Here is an 18,692-nt window from a genome sequence, read left to right as displayed (position 1 = left end):
GTAGACTTGGTTAGGATGTATTAGAACGAAATCTAAAATGAAAATTGTAAATAAGCAATCTGTATGTAAAAAACCACCTGTATGTAAATTGTAAATAAGCCATCTGTATGTCAAATATGTCTTATATGTCTTAAATGATATGATGAATTGGAAATGGGGACCCTGATGTAAACAAGACGAAAGTCTTTCTCTGGTCTGCATCCCCTTAACAATTGTATGTTTTGAGCTGTACTGTACTGTACCCAATATACAAGCTGTTAATAAACTTTTCAATCAATCAATCAAAACAAGCTGGATAAAATGCGGGCTTCTTGTTGTTGTTCAGGAGTTGATCCCGCCCCCTGCCCCTGCCCCCGCATCGACGTAAGCGTGACGTATGTGGTGCTTTTGCTCTGGCCGGACAATTTTTTGGTGCTTGAAACGAACCGGATTCCGGAGCTAAGAGGCTGCTCCGCTGCGGTGTGAAGAGGAAATTCTGCTCCTCAGAAACCTATAGCCGACGTCACAGTCTACAAAGAACATCCTTCTTGGTATGAATTTTATGATTAGCTGAGGGACTCAAATGTCAGGGTTCTGGGAGAAGACCACCTTGAAGCCTGATATGTTGTATAGCCATCCTCAAATTAGGGCCTTGTGAGGACAGGACTGCTGTAGTGCTAGTGACTAAAGAGTAGTCACCAGGAGTTAATCAGTAAATGCCTCAAACCGTAGGCTGGCTGCTTGCTAAACCACATTGTCTTGTTTTCTATTTGAAAATGTGTTACATTGAGAAGATGTGGTGTGTGGGTGTGGCAGCTGGGGAGTTGTTGAGCGATTATCTAAAAAAAATGTGATGTATCAAGTAAGGTGAAATGTTTTCTCCCTCTTAGTAATTAGTTCGGTTGTGTAGTAGTTTTTAATAAGAAATAAGTCAATGATCACATTGTTTTAGTAACTTGAACCATTTAAACTGGTCAGAGAAGGAACAGGAGATTGCTGCTTGTTGTGTTTTCACCACAATCTCACCACTGTTCCTCCAGCTCCTTCTTAATCCTCCTGGGGCAAACCACATTTGCCCTGGTCATTTCCTTCCAACCAAAACTCTCTCTCTCTCTCCCTCTCTCTCCCTCTCTCCACTGTCCTCTGTATCCAAGCTTCAGTGTGGTCGCCCTCTCTCTCCTCCAGAGCACCATTGGTCAGTCCCCCCGCCCTCTCTTTCCTCCCTTCCTTCTCTCTCTCCCTACTTAAATACTTTTAGCATAAAGAGAGAGAAGGAGGGGAGGGAGAGGGGGATGGGATATCCATGGGGGAGGGGAGCTGAGTGCACGCTCTGTTGTCACGAGAGAGAGAGAGAGAGAGAGAGAGAGAGAGAGAGAGAGAGAGGAGAGAGAGAGAGAGGGAGAGAGAGAGAGAGAGAGAGAGAGGCGAGAGAGGAGAGAGAGAGAGAGAGAGAGAGAGGAGAGAGAGAGAGAGAGAGAGAGAGAGAGAGAGAGAGAGAGGTAGAGAGAGGTAGAGTGAGGTAGAGAGAGGTAGAGTGAGGGAGTGAGTGAGAGCAGAGTTGTGTCCCATATGTGGAAAAGGCATAGCGGTGCACACACGGCTCCGGTCTGCACCAGGGATTATAGTAGCGCTCTCAGATCTGATGGAGGACATGCAGGCATGAATAGGTAAGGCTGCCTGTCTTCTCAGCGTCTCTGTGTTGATCTGCTGTCATTTGCTCTCCTGCTGTTTCAGCTCTCTTCTTTGGCCACTGACCATGAAGCAAACTAAACTTCACAACGATGTCTTCTCCTCTCAGCCGCTCTCCGAGCTGTGCGAGGACAGAGCTGTGTTTGTTTTTTAAGTGGAAGCTGTGGTTTGCTGCCGGAGCGCAGTTAGTTATTCTGGGCAAAGTGTTAAAAGTTGGCTGTCAGTTAGAGCAGGAGGGGTCTTGGTCAGTGTCAGCGTTGAACGTGAAGCCTATAGTGTCCAGGGACAGCCGTGTGGTCATTGCGTAATTTCTCTTCCATGTGAAATGGTAAATGAGTGAATATAAATGTGTCATTACTTGTTCGTGTTTATGCATAATAAGAAAGATAGAGTCTCTGTGACAAATGTAATAATGTGTTAAACAGTAAATGTCCTAATAATGTCACTAATGTTGAATAAATTAAAGTTATTGTATAGCATTTTGTTTGTATTATACCTTTTACATAAATACATTTTCATAGACACTTTACATGTGTTATACATTGACTGCATATTTATGAAAATATTTAAATATAATTGTGGGATAAAAACATTTTTAGATAAAAACAAAACTGGAAGACAATTTCTCAATCCTCTATTGTTTTTTAAGCAACGTAGCAGTAATGTGCATAACATATCCTTTGGTTTCCACTAAATTGTTGTTGTGAAAAACATTTTTTTAAAGATTTGTCTAAATATCTCATGGGTTTTCTCAGAAAGTGGCTTCATATCAGAATAAAACAATGAAACAGGGGGATTAAACTGTGCATCTTTTTAATTTAATACCCAAACCCAAATAGAGGGATAGTATTATGTTTTGATGGATCGATTCTTTGCAATTAGACAAACAGTGTTAGTTGATTAAAGTTGTTTTTAATCAACATCATTTCCAAGTACAACTCAAATAGAGGTTTATACATTTCTTTTAAAATACCTTTCCTTAGCATTTAGCTTATGCAGCTCCAAACGTGTTTGGTATCCTACGAATGCAGTCTGTATTGCCCCAGTGCACAGAGCAATGGTATGCATGCGTCTTTTTGTGAGGCAGATTTAGAAAGCCCTCTTTAGAGGCTGAACGCAGCTTCACAATCAGATTAATGCCTGCCTATAATGAATACCCTTGTGTGTGTCAATTTGGCAGTGTGTGTGTGTGTGTGTGTGTGAGTGTGTGTGTGTGTGTTTGTGTATGTAGGTGACTGTGTGTTTGTGTGTGTGTGTGTGTGTGTGTGTGTGTGTGTGTGTGTGTGTGTATGTGTGTGTGTGTGTGTGTGTGTGTGTGTGTGTGTGTGTGTGAGAGAACAGTGTTTGTGTTACACTGATAGGGTTCTCAGGTTGGTCAGTAATTCTATCATTCTCTGGGTGACTTGTCTGTGTGTTTGTGTATGTGTTTAGGTTTGTGTTGCTGTGCGAGCTTGTGTGAAAGGCTTGGTTGACATGTGAGTGTTTGTCCAGACATTGTGCAGCAGCCTGTAACTCTCTCTCTCTCTCTCTCTCTCTCTCTCTCTCTCTCTCTCTCTCTCTCTCTCTCTCTCTCTCTCTCTCTCTCTCTCTCTCTCTCTCTCTCTCCCCCCTCTTTCTCAGGGCTGTTGTGTTGGCAGTGCGAGCTCATGCTAGTGATGGACTACAGCCGGACGGACGCTAACCTTAGCTGGCATTCACAAAACAGCATTCCTCCTAACTGAGACCAGCTCCACAGAATGCTGAGTCCTATTGTCCCCTATAGTGAGTACACTACCTTTTATACCTCTCTTCTTCTCTGCATGTCACAGCCCCAGTTGACTAAGTTGGACTTTGCCTGAATCAATGAGCCCCCGCTGCAAAAGTAAGCGGGACAGGACACTTTGTTCTGTAGTTTTGCAAACAGAAGGGAAAATGCACAGGTAGCTGTTAAAATGTGCAAGCCTCACAGCAGAAACCTGACTTTTTCCTTGACGTGCGCTGTGGAAATGCTAAACCCCGGGCATCGACCCTGCCTGAATGTTTCATCACCAGGCAGAAGACACCAACGGGGGAAGGAAGAGAAACAGAGGGAGGTTGTAGGGCTGATGGTTAAAGCAGCAGAAACCCCTCGGTTCTGCCAGTGTCATTTTACCAATACAGCTAAGGACTACACAAGCTGCCCCCTGCCTTCCCCCTTCTTCCCCTGCTCTCTCTTTTCTCCCTTGAATGCTGACCTAATAACTGACGTGTCCAGTTTTGGGCTCCCCCCCTTTGCACCCACCCACCCACCAGGTTTCATTTGAGTCCAGTGCTCTGGCTCTCCAAAACAGCATTGTTTCCCAGCCAGCATGGGGCTGCCTCCGTGGCCTTGGCATCAAGAGCCCCTTCTTCCCAGCTCTTTGACGCGCCTCAAAGGAGCATTAACAGCATTATCAGCCTGACAGTTACAACAAAAGAGGTAGAAAATGTACAGGTTAATTAAAAAATGATGCTTCATAAATAATGGGAAAAACTTTATTTTTCAAACATCCCAAAAATGGATTACACAATCTCTGTATTGCAAGTGTGTGGGTGTGAGAAAAAATACTCGACAAAACCACCTGATAAAAGCATCAGAGGCCGATGTTTAATAGTCACCATGACAATTTGTTTCCTTTTTGTAAATGTTTATATTCAACCGCTCATAAGTGGACTTTCAAATTGTCGCCTGCCAAATAAGTAGTTGACCTTATGTGTTGTTATGAAACACGTCCTCTCACAAGTGGCTCTTGATGATGTTACATTAATGCCTCTTCTCCTAGAATTTTTTTTCCCTTTGAAATATGTGAAGCTTTAAACTCAATTAGGCATGACTTGTATACATGATGGACCATTTACTTGCAAGAACATGCGACAGACAGTGCTTCCCATCCAGGTCTGCTTCAGCTGTTGTTCCATCAGCTCCCTGCACCCTGCTAGTCCACACGAACACACTCTCCCTGCTGCTAAAGTAGACAGCACGTCCAAGAATGTCACAAACTGCTGGTAGAATAGTTAGCATGCCTTCAGAGCCGGCACACTGCTGGTCCTTCATGGGAATCTTCCAGTTCATACGTTCTTGCCTTGTTGTGTGAGTTACTTTTACTGTCGGGATGCACAATGCTGGTTTTCATCTGCTCTGTCCAGAAGTTTCATGGTCCTTCATGTACAGAGTGGCTCTGTTCTTCTGTGTGTGTGTGTGTGTGTGTGTGTGTGTGTGTGTGTGTGTGTGTGTGTGTGTGTGTGTGTGTGTGTGTGTGTGTGTGTGTGTGTGTGTGTGTGTGTGTGTGTGTGTGTGTGTGCAGACAGAGGAAACGTATGAGTGCACACAGCAGTGTTAGGTAGTCACGTTGTTTACTCTCAGATCAGTGACACACAAACACACCCCTTTGCTTGCTGGTGACACTGCAGATCACTGTCTTTTACTTAAAGACTGTAGTCATGAATCCGACAATGAGGCACTTTGCACATGTGCAGGACATGCGAAGACTCTCACCTTCATGTTGGAATCCCCTTTGTGGGAATGTGGAGCATTCCTACTTCCCGATACTACCTCTGACTCCTGCTGTAGGCACACTCTCAGGACAGGTACACCCACAAACACACTTAAGTCTTTGTTATCAAACCTGCTCTTACAAATCCAGTCCAAAGATTTAGCCAGCGTGTGGGTGTCTCATTTTTCCCTGGCGTGTCCGGTCCTAGCCCTTGTCTCCGGCCAGTCCCTTGGACTTCAAGCTGGGGCAAGAAGCCACGGCAAGACCTGAGGAGAAACCTGAGAGAGATTCCAGGGGCCATGGATACTCCTGGAGGGATTTGGTGCAAAGAATCTGTAATCTGCACTTCAAACACACTCTTAAATCAGTCCCAGGCCGCCAACCCAGGAGTGCCCTAACTCTTGTTGCTGGGGCCCCTGCTGGTGTAGCGATACCTTTTCTTTTAAAGTAGCGCACACGCACTCACTCACTCATATACACACACACACACACACACACACACACACACACACACACACACACACACACCACACACACACACACACACACACACACACACACACACACACACACACACACACACACACACACACACACACAGAGCAACTACGCACATGAGTCCAGATCTGGCAGTTTTTATAGCTCTCCTCTGACTGACCCCTCTTCTTTCTCTCCCTGGCTCTGTTTTTATGTTTTGTGCAAGTGTCTTTGTGAATGGCCCGCCTAAGTCATGGAGTAGTTTGTATAGAAAAAAAAGAGTAGATCTCATCCCGGCCCCCTGAGGTAGGAGGGCCGCGCCGGCGCCTAGCTCTTATAGGCAGAGTGGTACAAGTGCGGCAGTGGAGGGGCCTGTGACGCCCTTTGGTAAACACACAGCCTGCTCAAGTGTGTGTGAATAATAGCTGGGATCATTAGTGTGGGGTGTGAATGGGCTTTAATTAGCCCCCAGTATGTGTGTGTGTGTGTGTGTCCACAAGAAAAGAAGGTTAGGGACCCAGGGCCCTGTGAGTCCACTGGCCCCGTGCTCTGTCTCTCTGAGGGATCATCAGCTCATTAAGGAGACCACCGCTCTCGTTAAGGGCCCAATTAAGGTGCAAGGCGTCAAGGCTCACTTGGATGGCCACACTTCACTGGATTCCTGAGGCAGCACAATTCAGAGCTCGACAATCACACACAACTTCTTTCACACCAGCACAGCTAATTAGTAAATGACCACGCTTTAGAAATACTCTCATCGTTATGCCGTTATGTGCTTGTTGTGCAATGATCATAAAATATACTGGGTGGCTGTTGATATATTTAACTGCCTTTTATTTGCAGGGATGGGATATTTCCAGATTTTCCGACTTCAGTGTTTAAGCATCTGCAGGTGTACTAGAGCAGAGAAAATAAAACATTAAGCAGTTAGGTTAGGATATTATTTGTATAAATATAATAAAATATTTTTAAATAACTTTAATAACCCTTTTTTAATTATTGATCAATCTTTACTTAAACATCTTCTGAATCTTCTCTTTTAGTACAATTATCAAACATTGCCAGAATAATTATTTAACTTCATTAAGTTTTGTCTTAAAGCTTTTTAGGCGTTACACACAGTAAATATAATGGACCAACATGATATGAAATTGAAATATGAAGTCCTACCTCTTAAACAAACACAAAGCTATATATATATATGTTTATATGAGGGTGGTATATGATCAGGGCATGATAGTGTTTAGTGCCTGGCGTGGGAGGATCTGGACGCTCCATATTGTTTTCTTCTTTTTGGACGTTCGCCTGTGTTTGTGAGTGTACTAACAGAACACAACAAATCCCAGAGCTGTCCATGTGCTGAGAGTTTAAGCTGGGAGCACAGAGGGGCCAGGGGATTTGGACAGAAAGGAGGGAATGAAACATGCTCACTTGTGAAAGGAGGGAATAAGGGAGGTGGAGAAGCAGAGAATAAGGGAAAGAAGGAGAGCTGAGGAGGAGGAGATAGAGCAGAGATTGGGTGAGTGAGACAGATGGAAGGGGTGATTGGTCATCACAGAGCCTTAGGACAGCTGTTCTTTGATATATTAGTGGACACAATGACCTAAAGCCAGCCTGCAGTCACAGAAAATAGGGACCCTGCTTTTCTTGAAGGGGAGGGGGAGGATAGGGTACTGCCATTTGTGGATGTGCCGTGTGCAGTCACGGGGGATGGGGGAGTTGTTTCTAAAATTACGAGCACGAAGTGACGCTTCCAACAATTATTCTGGAGGCTTTTTACTATTGGAGAGTGCTAAGGAAAAGGCTGTAAAATGAGCAGGCTTTAGGATGGGAGTTTGCTTTTTGCTGCACTATCATTAGCAATTCTAAACACGTCTGTCAATTAATCAATGTTTAACAAATACCAATCAAGCAGTTTGGCTACTGCTCCGTTCCATCCGCTCTGCAAATACTTTTAATGACCCTCTTAATATTCGTCCACTGCTGACATTTTGGAGATTTACCAAATTGAAGCTTGTTTTATTCAGATAAAAGACAACAATAATTGTCTTTTATCCTAATTATATATGTGTTATATAGACAAGTGCAGTATTATTTTATTAATCCCTTCAAAATACTCAGTACAACATGGCCTTACTGTCTTTCTCTTCTAATAAAACCACTTTATCTGCACACGCTGACAAAAACTGTTCTGACAGCTGGCGTGAAACATTCCCAAAGGGGGAAGAAACAAAAAATAAAGTGTCACTCTGATACATGCAGTACAGATAGCTGCATCCACAGAGAGAGGGAGGGATAGAGAGATATACACAGAGGACATCCCTCAATGCCACTGCAGGAGAGGGGCTCCTTCCTCCTGGGATTGAACTGGCGAGGCGTGTTTGAAAAGAGCTGCGTCTGCTTGTGTGCTGGGCAGCAGGTGTGAAACTCCCCAGCAGAGCTCCCGCACTCTCCTATTATTACATCTTTTTAGGGCCGGGAAAGAGGGAGCCAAAGGGTGCTTTTTTTAGATTGATAGCAGCCCTGTGACACATAGATCACTAACAAAAATCATTTCCCTTTAGCAATGCCCAATTATGCATGTCGGATGAATTATGATCCCTGTTGTCCGGTGTGCGTATTATCTCTGTCTTTAGGCGTTGTAAGAAGGGCCTCTCACACTGACCTCCAACTTTTTACAGCTTTTTGACAATAGCCCACACAACAAGCATCTGCAGAGTGAAATTGTAGGAGGTTACTTGACATGACGAACATACATCATCCACATTATATGCCAGGAATTCATCATAGTATGCAAGAGCTGACAAAATGTGTTTCATACCAAAGTGAGAAAACATCTAAAGACAATTTTCCACTGTCTCCACCTGCCACGCTGTGAAATGTGGCCGGCCTCTCAGATTGGAGTTTTTACGACAGACCAGGTAGTATGCAGCCTAGTGTCCTGCTTGATATTACTGTCATAAATCACAGTGAACTTGAGAACAGAGGATCGGGGGCTTCAAGAGTGAACGACAAATCAAAATTACAAACACTGATAAATAACAGATTCGGAGTGTTTCTTCCTTTACAAACCAAACTCAGTTCTTGATTATTTAAAGCAGTTTTTTGGATATGGGTGTTTAAAAGCACAAAAGTGTTTAAGGATTAAGATTCCTGAAGAACAGCTTAATTTCCTTTACATATTTATGTCCAGCGCGCAGGAGTTTCATCCAATAAGTCATTGATCAGCCTGTGCTTGCTGAATACATAACAAGTGATGCAGTCATCAGAGCATCACGTTTGTGATTAATCAGCACAAATGGTGTCTGTCACACTCTGCCCTCCTCTCCACTATCTGCCTGTCATTAGCCTTTAGGGAAGGCTCTGTGCTTTGTTTTCTGACTGCATTCATTTGAAGCATTTCTCTGATGTTATCTTAAAACAGCCAGGGCAGCATTCTCTCAAACAATAGACAACTCAATTTTCATTTTAGAAATATGGAAGGTATTTTGTTGTTCTGCATGAAGTGACTTCGCATCCTACAAATGTACCAGATATAACCTCCAAATTGTGAAAATTGTCAGAAAAACACATTTTCACATGTCTGCATAATTATAGTTTTTATTAGGTATTAGGTTGTATGGTTTAATAGGAAATTAGGAATAGAGGATGACATCATTTATAGTTCTTTGTACATTGTACAAGCAAGCAAGTGTATGGAGGTGTACGATGAAGTGGGGATGTTGGTCGTTTTTTTCTGGTTGGGGGGGGGCTCAACCCTTGAATAGAGCCCTGATTGGATTGATCCACAGTGCTGTTGTTTACAAGCGGCCTCTTCACAATCGGCACAGTTTAATAGCACACTGTCCCAGAAGGGTTGTTGCATCCATGTCCGTTTTGTTCCTCAGGGCAGAGAAAACAAAAGTGCGGGGAAGGGAGAAAGGGAAGGCAACCTCAGGGGAGTTGTGAAGCGGTTCTGGAGCCCTCCGTCTCCAGGCTTCTTGCCAATATAGCATTTCACCTCAACCAGTAATACTTATTTTATAGAAAACCACAGCACAGTCTAGAGTAGTACCAGCCTTTATAGGCCAACAACTACTACTCCATGCAGTGACTTTGTAGATGGCAGATTGAAGCATTTGAGGGCAGAAATCACAGATGAACCTAGCACACTCCCCCTGAGCCATAAGTGGTCTCATTCTAATTTTAGGGCCTCCTCAAAGTAAATTTGAATTCTGCTGAAGAGAGCCGTGCCACTGTCTTCATCACGCACGCCTACAATAGGATGCAGCTCACACAGGTCCCTCAATAAATCCCAGGCTGACACAAAAGCTGTCAGTGGACTGCTGCTGAATAGATTAATAAGATTTCCATAATTAGACAGGCCCCTGACAATAGGATCCTTCAGGCTTTGTCTCAGGGCCAACTGGATTGTCCGAGCAGCGCACGTCTGCTGAACGGACATCCACCACAATGGCCGCACAGACAGTAAGGCCGTCAGCAGGAGAACATCTGTCTCTCCTGGGGCCACAAACACACACCCACACAGTGGGAAGTTTCATATGCATACACACACGGTTCTTATCAACCTCCTTGCAGCCAAGTAAGGCCATAGGTCAACAGCAAAGCAGTCTCCCCACATATTTGTGTATCCTTAACCTAAACCCATTTCTGTTCTCGATCAATTCAACAGCACAACTGATAAATGATAACAAATATTAACTTCTAACCCCTTTTTGAAGAGATTACAAAGCAGCTTTACCTAAATTACAGCAAGAAAATCTTGAAATGATTGAATCTGAACAGGGTTCCCATTTTAAACATGCTGGGGTTATTTTCATAATTCTCTATTAATATGAGTAAGATAGAGTTGAGTTGTGGCAGTTGAGAGAAATATCACAGCATTGGAGCTGAAAATGAGTTAACCAAATATGTTAACAGTTTTCTGTGTTGTAAAGGATAATTAAAATCTTGCATAGTACTGAACGATATATTGTCATTAATCTGATGGTTGCACTGCCACCCACAGTGCATCCACATTGTCCTGATTCCGACTCTAATCTTAGCTTTCTTCCTGCCCCTCCAGTGAATTAATCTACATGCTTGCTCTGATTTAAGCAGAAGTGTAGATTAGAGTTTGCTCAGTTCATTGTGGAGTTCTACTGCTCTAAAAACCACAATCCTGCCGAGGCCAAGATCTAATTACATGGAGAGGGCTAAACTGCTCAGCAACCCTGCTGTGTTCATCAGGGAAGTGAATGGCGGCCTATCACTCATCCAACTCTCTGTTTACCTACAGAAAGAATTATTGAGTGTTATGCGATTTTCCTTTAGATAGTAATTACTCTCAGATTTAACAGTGAATTGGATCTTCAGGTAGGGGCAGCTGGTCATTACGTTGGTCCAGCGGGTAGTGTTAGAGAAGTCCATTCTGTGTTGGTGCTATTCCGATGATGGAGTGGACAGCAGTTAGCCCGCCTCACTGAGTCCTCTAATGTCCGCTCCAGTCCGCTTAGAGAGGACGAAGCGCCTGCTGTCCACTCTTTCCCCTCCCTCCTCCATCCCTCCCTCCCTGCTGCAGGTTTTATGAGCTCCCCTGGGCTCTCATCCATCTCTGTCACACACAGGCCCCATTATTGGGGCTACTCACTGGCCGGGCTGCAGATGGGAAGGGCCTGCAGGACATATACGGTTTCTGCAGCCGGACAAAGACAGGTCTGCGAGTAAGACCACATAAATATGTGGTCAGCTGGGTGTGGACAATACAATGTCTTCAGCATGTTTGTGAAAAGTGTGAGAATATCCCTGTGCATCGCGCATGTGTGGGTTGACTGAAGCTTAGCAAAGTACTTGAACTGGTTTGGCTATTGGGAACTTAAGACTGTGGATTTGAATATGAAGGACATGATAATCCAACGGCCATCTGGTCTGCTGGTCTCATCTGACTGAATAAATAACGTTGGACGTAATCTGAAAACACACATGGGGAGGTTTGGAAAGCGGTTAAAGAAAGAGGGCAAAGTTAAGGAGTGAGATAGAGAGAGAGCAGCACAATCACAGGCTGTGGATATTAAGATTTGATTTAAATGGCAATAAGAAGCCCTGGCTCCACAACTGCAGACAGCCATGAATAATGAATCATCAGCATCCACTGAAGGGAAGGCAGAGAGGCCAGTAATGACGGCTTTTGCCATATTCCTTTTTACCTCCTCGTTTCTGGCTCGTCTTCACCTCAGGGTAAATCGTGACAGTTCAATAATGCAAAGCTATGTGTGGAATGTCAAACTAATGCCTGAACAAGAGGTAGCGCTAGTCACCATGAAATACACAATTCTATAACTATCCTATTGTTAAAAACACACACACTGACATATACTCTTTAGATGTGAACATTCACAGTTTAACATAGACAAACTATAACATTGGCTTGAGAGGGTAAACAGAATATTATGCATCGGGGAAAATAAATATGAGGAAAAAGGTGATATGCAATAACTTTGCAATTCACAATAACAACATTTCTTGGGATAAATAGACAGACATTAAAGTGTACTCAGTTCTGCCTTTCTTCTGCTTCCAGTCACTGCTTGGAAACAACAATAATGAAATAATAGTTTTAGAATAAAAAAATTCAACTGAACACAGAATAATAATGTTCCACTTAAAAGTGCTGTTTTGTACTGATACTTACTTTCAACTAACTGAACATCCCTAAGTGCCTTCTCCATGTGTTTATCGCACAAGTTGACATTGCAATGAAGATTAAAGAAGATGGATATATTGTGCGGCCTATTATACATTTGGTCAAAGGAGTTTTTAGACTCCCGAACATTTGAATGCGCGACTCATTTCAGATACAATTCCAGTCATATGTTTTACTGGAAAACAAGATCTTTGCATGAAGGAACATGAAGGGAAACAATTCACGGAACAAAAGCTCTCTTTGGACTGCCCTCTGTGCTGGTGCAGAGCAGCCATGATCAATCAGAGCCCGGCCGGTGCTGAAGTCAGCCAGAGGAACAGACATTCCACTTTCCCAATGTTCCATGGGAGACTGTGCTGATGAATAGCACACTATGCTGCAATCCCCAACCCAACCCCCCTCTTTCTTTCTTTCGTTCTTTCTCACTCTCTCTCTACACACACACACACACACACACACACACACACACACACACTCCCTTTCTCCCTCCCTCTGTCCAGCCGCCCACTGGGCCTTTGGAGCTCTGGTGTACGGTGGGTGGGTGGATTGGTGGGTGGTAGGTGGGGGTGCAGGGCGGAGAGAGCAGGCATTCAGAGCAACATGCACAGGGGGAGATAACAATAGCTCCTCTGGGACACTGCAGATGTTAGCAGTACAGGGAAAAGTAGTGGGATCTTATCGCTACCCCAACATAAGCTGGGAAACTACAAAACAACACATCCACCCCACCGATCTGCTTTCACGCTCTTTCTTTCTGCAGGTTTCTCTTTCCCTCTTCACCTCCCCTTCACCTTCCTCTCCCTCTCTGGGATATGTGAGCCCCTTCTGCTAACATGCATGATGGAAACACTGAAAAAGATTCCTTTCCAAACAGAAGAAAGGTCATTTGTTGTTACTGGCTGCTTGGTGGAAAGGAGGGTTGAAACAGTCATGGACGAGTGTAGTTGACTGCTGGATGTTGACTTTGTTTTTTGTGTGTGTTTATTTATTTTTGGGAAATTAATTATTGTCCTTTGTGTGTGCTGCATTGGGGAAGTAAGGAAAAAGCAAGAAGAGAAAGAAAAGGAAATAATTCAAGGACACTGGATTATGTATACAATCTTAATATATGCTGTTTGCATTTTAAGTACATTTTGGTTTTGAGAATTATTAAATCTAATCAATAAAAGCTCATTCCTGTAAAAAAAATGTCTCTTTTCCATTGACAGGATGCAATCAGTTGTCAATATATAATGACCACAAAGCTACAAAGCTAAAATGTTCTACTACTGTTTAGTTTTGTATTATTACTTCTACACCGCCCCACTATACTATTTTCTAATATTATTGTGATTAAAGGAAAATGTCTAACCTGATGTCCCTGTGTTTCTTTTTCCAGGCCTATTAAAGATGCACTGGAATCCAGAGCATGCCCAGTCCCTCAGCCAGTGGCCCGAGCAGCACCTGGACGTCTCCTCCACCACCTCCTCTCCGGCCCACAAGTCGGAGCTATACGCCGGTCGCGGGCGCGGTGGCTATAACCACGCCTGGGCCAATGACGACATATCCGCTCTCACGGCCTCCAACCTGTTGAAGCGCTACGCTGAAAAGTATTCTGGCGTGCTGGACTCACCATATGACCGGCCACCCAATGTTGGCACATACCCAGAGCCAGTGGGCTTCGGGGGCCTCAGTGTCCCAAAGACTGAGCTGGAGCCCTGGCCACTGACACACAGCACTGATGCCTCCTATTCCCTGGTGCCCCCTGGAGGCCATGACAGCCTCTCAGGTTCCAAGGCCCAGTCCGCAGGCCCTCCAGGGGTTAGTATAGTCTCTGTGAACAGTAACCTCTCAGACTCGGGCTACAGCGGCAGCAGCTCCTGCAGTGGCTCCGGAGAGTATCCCTCAGGCTACAATGGCACCTATCTTTCCTCAGGCTACTGTCCCCAACCTGGTGCAGCACTTCCCCCTGCCTCCCTCCACACTCTCCAAACCAGCACTACCCTAGTCCCCAGCTACAGCCCTACCACACCTGTCTATAACTACCCCCCCAGCACGTACCCTCCCCAGACCAGCCTTGCCCAAAGCTACAGCCACCCCTCTGCAACTTACCTTTCCTCAGGCCTATCAGCCCTAACCCCCGTTCCTTCGAGGCCCACAGTGGTAGGAGGCAGCTACAGTTACCAGAGCACTAACCATGGGACATCTGAGTCTGGAGGGACATTAATAAAGAGAAAGGCATTTGAGATGAGTCTAGAAGAGGATGAGAGTGGGGACGGGTCTCGTTACAGGAAGTATGGCTATGACTCATTGAAGGCCGGGGGACACTCACCCTACAGTGTGAATGATAAAACAGAGTGTCGGGGAAACGGCTTCAGCAGTTCAGGCAGCACAGACCCTCAAACCTTTAAGCCCAGTAAGCCCTCCTCGCAGCCCCTGGTGTCTCCTCAGTATGGGGCAGCAGGGGAGTACAGTCCCCCAGCGGGCATGACGGGGGAGAACGGTGTGTCAGAGCAGGGCTTCATCCAGCAGCACCGCTCCCACAAACGCCCTCCACTGTGTGCTCCGACTGTAGACCCTATGAAGAGTCCAGACCCCCGCATGTTGGACCTTGTCAATGGGGAGTTACTGGACTGCAGCCCGGCGCTGGGCTGGGGCGAGCTGGCCGGGCTCACACATGTCAAAGCTGCCCTGGAGGAGGACCTGCTGTGGCCCGTGTTGAGGCCCAGTCAAATGATGCAGCCACCAAGAACCGTCCTGCTGTTCGGCCCCCGGGGAGGGGGGAAGACGACGTTGACTCGTTCTCTGGCTTCACAGTTAGGGGCATCATTCTACCAGTTGAGTGGAGCCATGCTGGCGTCCAAAGGGAAGGCTGAGGCCGAGCACATTCTGGGGTCTCTTCTGCAGTTGGCTGGGGCACGGCAGCCCTCGGTGGTGCTGCTCAGCCAGGTGGAGGCCATGGAGGAGGAGGGGCTGAGGCAGACCCTGCTGAGCACCCTGGAGAAAGCCCAGGTGGGGACCCCAGGTCTGGTGATTCTTGTCTGTGCCACTGGAAGGCCAGATCTGCTGCAGGATGCGGTCCATCGGAGCTTTGCCAAGCGATATCACGTGGGCCTGCCTGATGTGGGTATGCGCAGGCAGGTGCTGCTCCAGGCCCTGGCGCCTCAGGGCTGCAGTCTGAGCGAGCGGGAGCTGAGCGCCGTGCTGCAGCGCACAGAGGGCTTCTCAGTGTGGGAGGTGCTGCAACTCACCCAGCAGGCCCTCACCTCAGCCTCCTCTCCCACCAGGGCCATCCACGGCCACCCCACATCCTCAAAACCCCCAGCCTTCACAGACTTTGAGAATGCCTTCTGCAAGGTGCGCCCACACACCACTGCGAAAGAACTGGACACTTGTACAGAGTGGAGCAAGATGTATAACCACTGAGAAGAGCAGCTAGTCTCTGCACTCGGACTGCATTACGACTCTGTCTTTGCTTCGACATGGAAAGCCTTGGGAATGTTTGGTTGTTGTTTTGTAATTACAGATTATGCAGCCAAAAGAGCCAGAGAAGCTCAACGCTAAGGGAGAGCTGACAGATTTGTTTTAATGGCAGAAGCATGCCATGGTGTGCTGTTTTCATTTTCGTATGAATATCCGCAATATTTTAGTTTTCCCAAAGAAAGGAAAGGGCCTTCTTGAGTGGGGTAGTGTATTAGTCTTTTGGCCAATGGGAAAATCAGATTATAAACTATTTGGATACTCTCAGAGATCCTGATTAGCCTGATTGTCCGGGACAAAATCAATTATGTGTTGCTAGGTGACGTGGTCCAAGATTATGAATGGATAATCAGGGTTTGGAAAATCCCCCTTTGACTGCTTCTCTCAGGATCCTATTTATTGCCAGTCCACTTCATGTTGATTTAGTCATTGGATTGTCTCTAACTATTCAGAACAAAGGGCTTAGGATCAGCAACAATTCAGCAAACCACAGTTTTTGACCAAAAATACGTCAAACCAAATGCATAATCAGCAGTTCTGCAATATTTCAAAAAATAGACTGATCCTTATAATCACAATAGATTATGCCTAACGTGCTGCTGTCCTTCCCGGGAGTCAAGTTGTCGCTCGTCTTGTTTGGTTATAATAATACTTCACACGCATCTTATTTAACTTACAAATAGTACTATCCAAACACTTAATAGTACAATACATACATTTGTATTGATCTCACATTCCTCATCGTCTGCAGTTTTCCTGAGAATCTCACTTACCAAAACATGTACCTACAGCGTGTCTGTTGTCCCTTTCACTTACCCCTTTTGTTTTCTCAGTATGTAGTATTGTTTGAAATGCTCAGGAAGAATTTCTTTACCTCAGAAATATGATATAAAGAATGTATGTAATCTTAGGGTCTTAGTAGAGTGGAGGAGGGAGGAGAAACCTGACAGTCTTGTAATCCCCACTACAGCTGGGCTTTTACCTCGGGAGAGAAACTTGAATATGCTACAAAGAGTAACATTGAATGTAATTCAGGTATTTCAAAGGATATTTGATGCCATAAATCCATGTATTATTATATATGAATATATAAATATGTTTTATTTTCTGTTCTTCTTCCCTTTATTTGTATTGTAGTTTATGGTGGAGTGATGATTGTCTTCAACAAATGCTATGTAGAATACAGAAAATCATCTTTTTTGTTGGACAAACTGTTTGCAAATCCCTGTGTTATTAAGTGATTACATATTCTGTATATGCATGCATGCTTTATACTTTTACAGCTTAAAAAAACATTTATACAATGCACATAATCATAAATGTGCACTAACAGTGAGCATCTGAGCACAAAATACCTTCCAAAAAGAAAAGAAACGGATGCAAACAAAAGAGAAAATATTAAGCTTTCAGCAAATCCCAAAGTTTAAGAATACACAGTTTATGTGTACATCTTGTGAATGAACCAAACAAGTAGACATACCAGAAAAATCTCCTTTTTCCACCAGTCCTTTTTTAACAAGCTGGAAAAAGCCTGTCAGTGGACTGCTGGTACAGAGGTCATACGTGTTAGACTGTTGCCATGGTCCTGAGGAGGTATACACAGAATGATGTAATATTTCCCACTGCCCTTTCCTTACACTCTCCCTCCCTCCCCTCATCATTATTTTTCTCTTTTTCTCTCCCCAGTGCAATCTCATTAGATTGGATTGCCCCCTGGCCACGAGCCCCAGTGGCCATGTGGCGATGTATCCTCTCCCCACCCCCCTCCCCTCCTCCCTCCCTTTTCCCTAATACCGATTCCTCTGGAGTGGAAGTGTCTGATTGATGTCCAGCAACCCTATATCACAGTGCAGCCGTCCCTCTCCAGCTGGTGGCTTCAGTCATGCCGTACAGCCAGATCAATCAGAGAGACCCCCGCTGTGCATACTGATCACTGTCTCAGAAACCAAAAACATGTCTACAACTTACAGAACAACCCCTGCCTGAGCGTCTACATAAGGCTAGACATTTTTCACATGTTATCAAAGAGACTAAATAATAACGATGACTTAAGCTACAACATTTTGATTTGTTGTTCCCACTTCCTTAAAGAGTTTGTCCAACAAAACAGGTGTTTATTTTTTACATGTTTTGATCTGTTATGGCGGTAACTTTGTTCTTGGTTATTGTACACTTTCTGTAACCATTTCTACCTCATTTTTGCGGCATATTGTACATGAAAGTATTTATTTCATGTCTCTTGTGATGTCTGTTTTTAAAATGATAATAATGTTCTTGAACTGTAATGGTCTACCTCAGAAAAGACTGTATTTTAAGAGAAGAGTATCACACAATATTAAACAGAATTTGTCAATATTGCATTGCTGTTATTTCTTTGTTTTTTTGGGACTCCAATTGACCAGAGTGCATAAATAACATGATGGTGCTTAACATCACTATCTGTAGCTTTGCTTGACCCCAATGTTGAGGTCAACAAATGTACTTAAAAAGATTGCTAAACCGTTAATCTTTGACACACACAACACTATATCACAAGGTTTTTATTTGACTTCACACAGTAGTTGGTAAAGTCAGTGAGCAAGAAAATAAATTGGTAGATTGTGGGTTCATGCAAAGGCGTGCAGTTTCTAAGACTCTTTGACAATTAAAGACAAAAGATGTTTACGTTCTTAGTGTTTCTACATGCACATAAGTTTGCCAGCCTGCACGTGTGGGTGTGTTTCTATGTGTGTTGCAGCGTCCAGAGCAGCAACAGAAGGCCCCCCCCCCCCCCCCCCCGGTACCAGAGCACAGAGGTCCTTCATCCCTGTCACTGTCTGTAAACAACTGCCCGTCCCAGCGGCCCGCCCTATGCTATTCCTGGCCTTTCCTGACATCTTTCAAAGACTCAAAACTAACTGAGAGTAGAAGTAAAT

The 18,692-nt window shown here is 44.6% G+C and overlaps 1 protein-coding gene across 1 annotated transcript; it reads left to right on the top strand.

Moving 5' to 3' along the window:
• The first annotated feature begins 1,482 nt into the window (after positions 1-1,482).
• Positions 1,483-18,135, top strand: si:dkey-157g16.6 (uncharacterized protein LOC561837 homolog). Its single transcript, XM_034209345.1, has 3 exons — positions 1,483-1,646; positions 3,289-3,429; positions 13,697-18,135. The coding sequence occupies exons 2-3, from the start codon at positions 3,405-3,407 to the stop codon at positions 15,721-15,723; spliced, it is 2,052 nt and encodes a 683-aa protein (XP_034065236.1). The 5' UTR covers positions 1,483-1,646; positions 3,289-3,404; the 3' UTR covers positions 15,724-18,135.
• The last annotated feature ends 557 nt before the right edge of the window (positions 18,136-18,692 follow it).

This window comes from Gymnodraco acuticeps, unplaced genomic scaffold (genome assembly GCF_902827175.1).
Source record: "Gymnodraco acuticeps unplaced genomic scaffold, fGymAcu1.1, whole genome shotgun sequence".
Lineage (NCBI taxonomy): Eukaryota > Metazoa > Chordata > Actinopteri > Perciformes > Bathydraconidae > Gymnodraco > Gymnodraco acuticeps.
The sequence above is the reverse complement of the archived record's forward strand: the minus strand, read 5'-3'. Positions and strand labels throughout refer to the sequence as shown.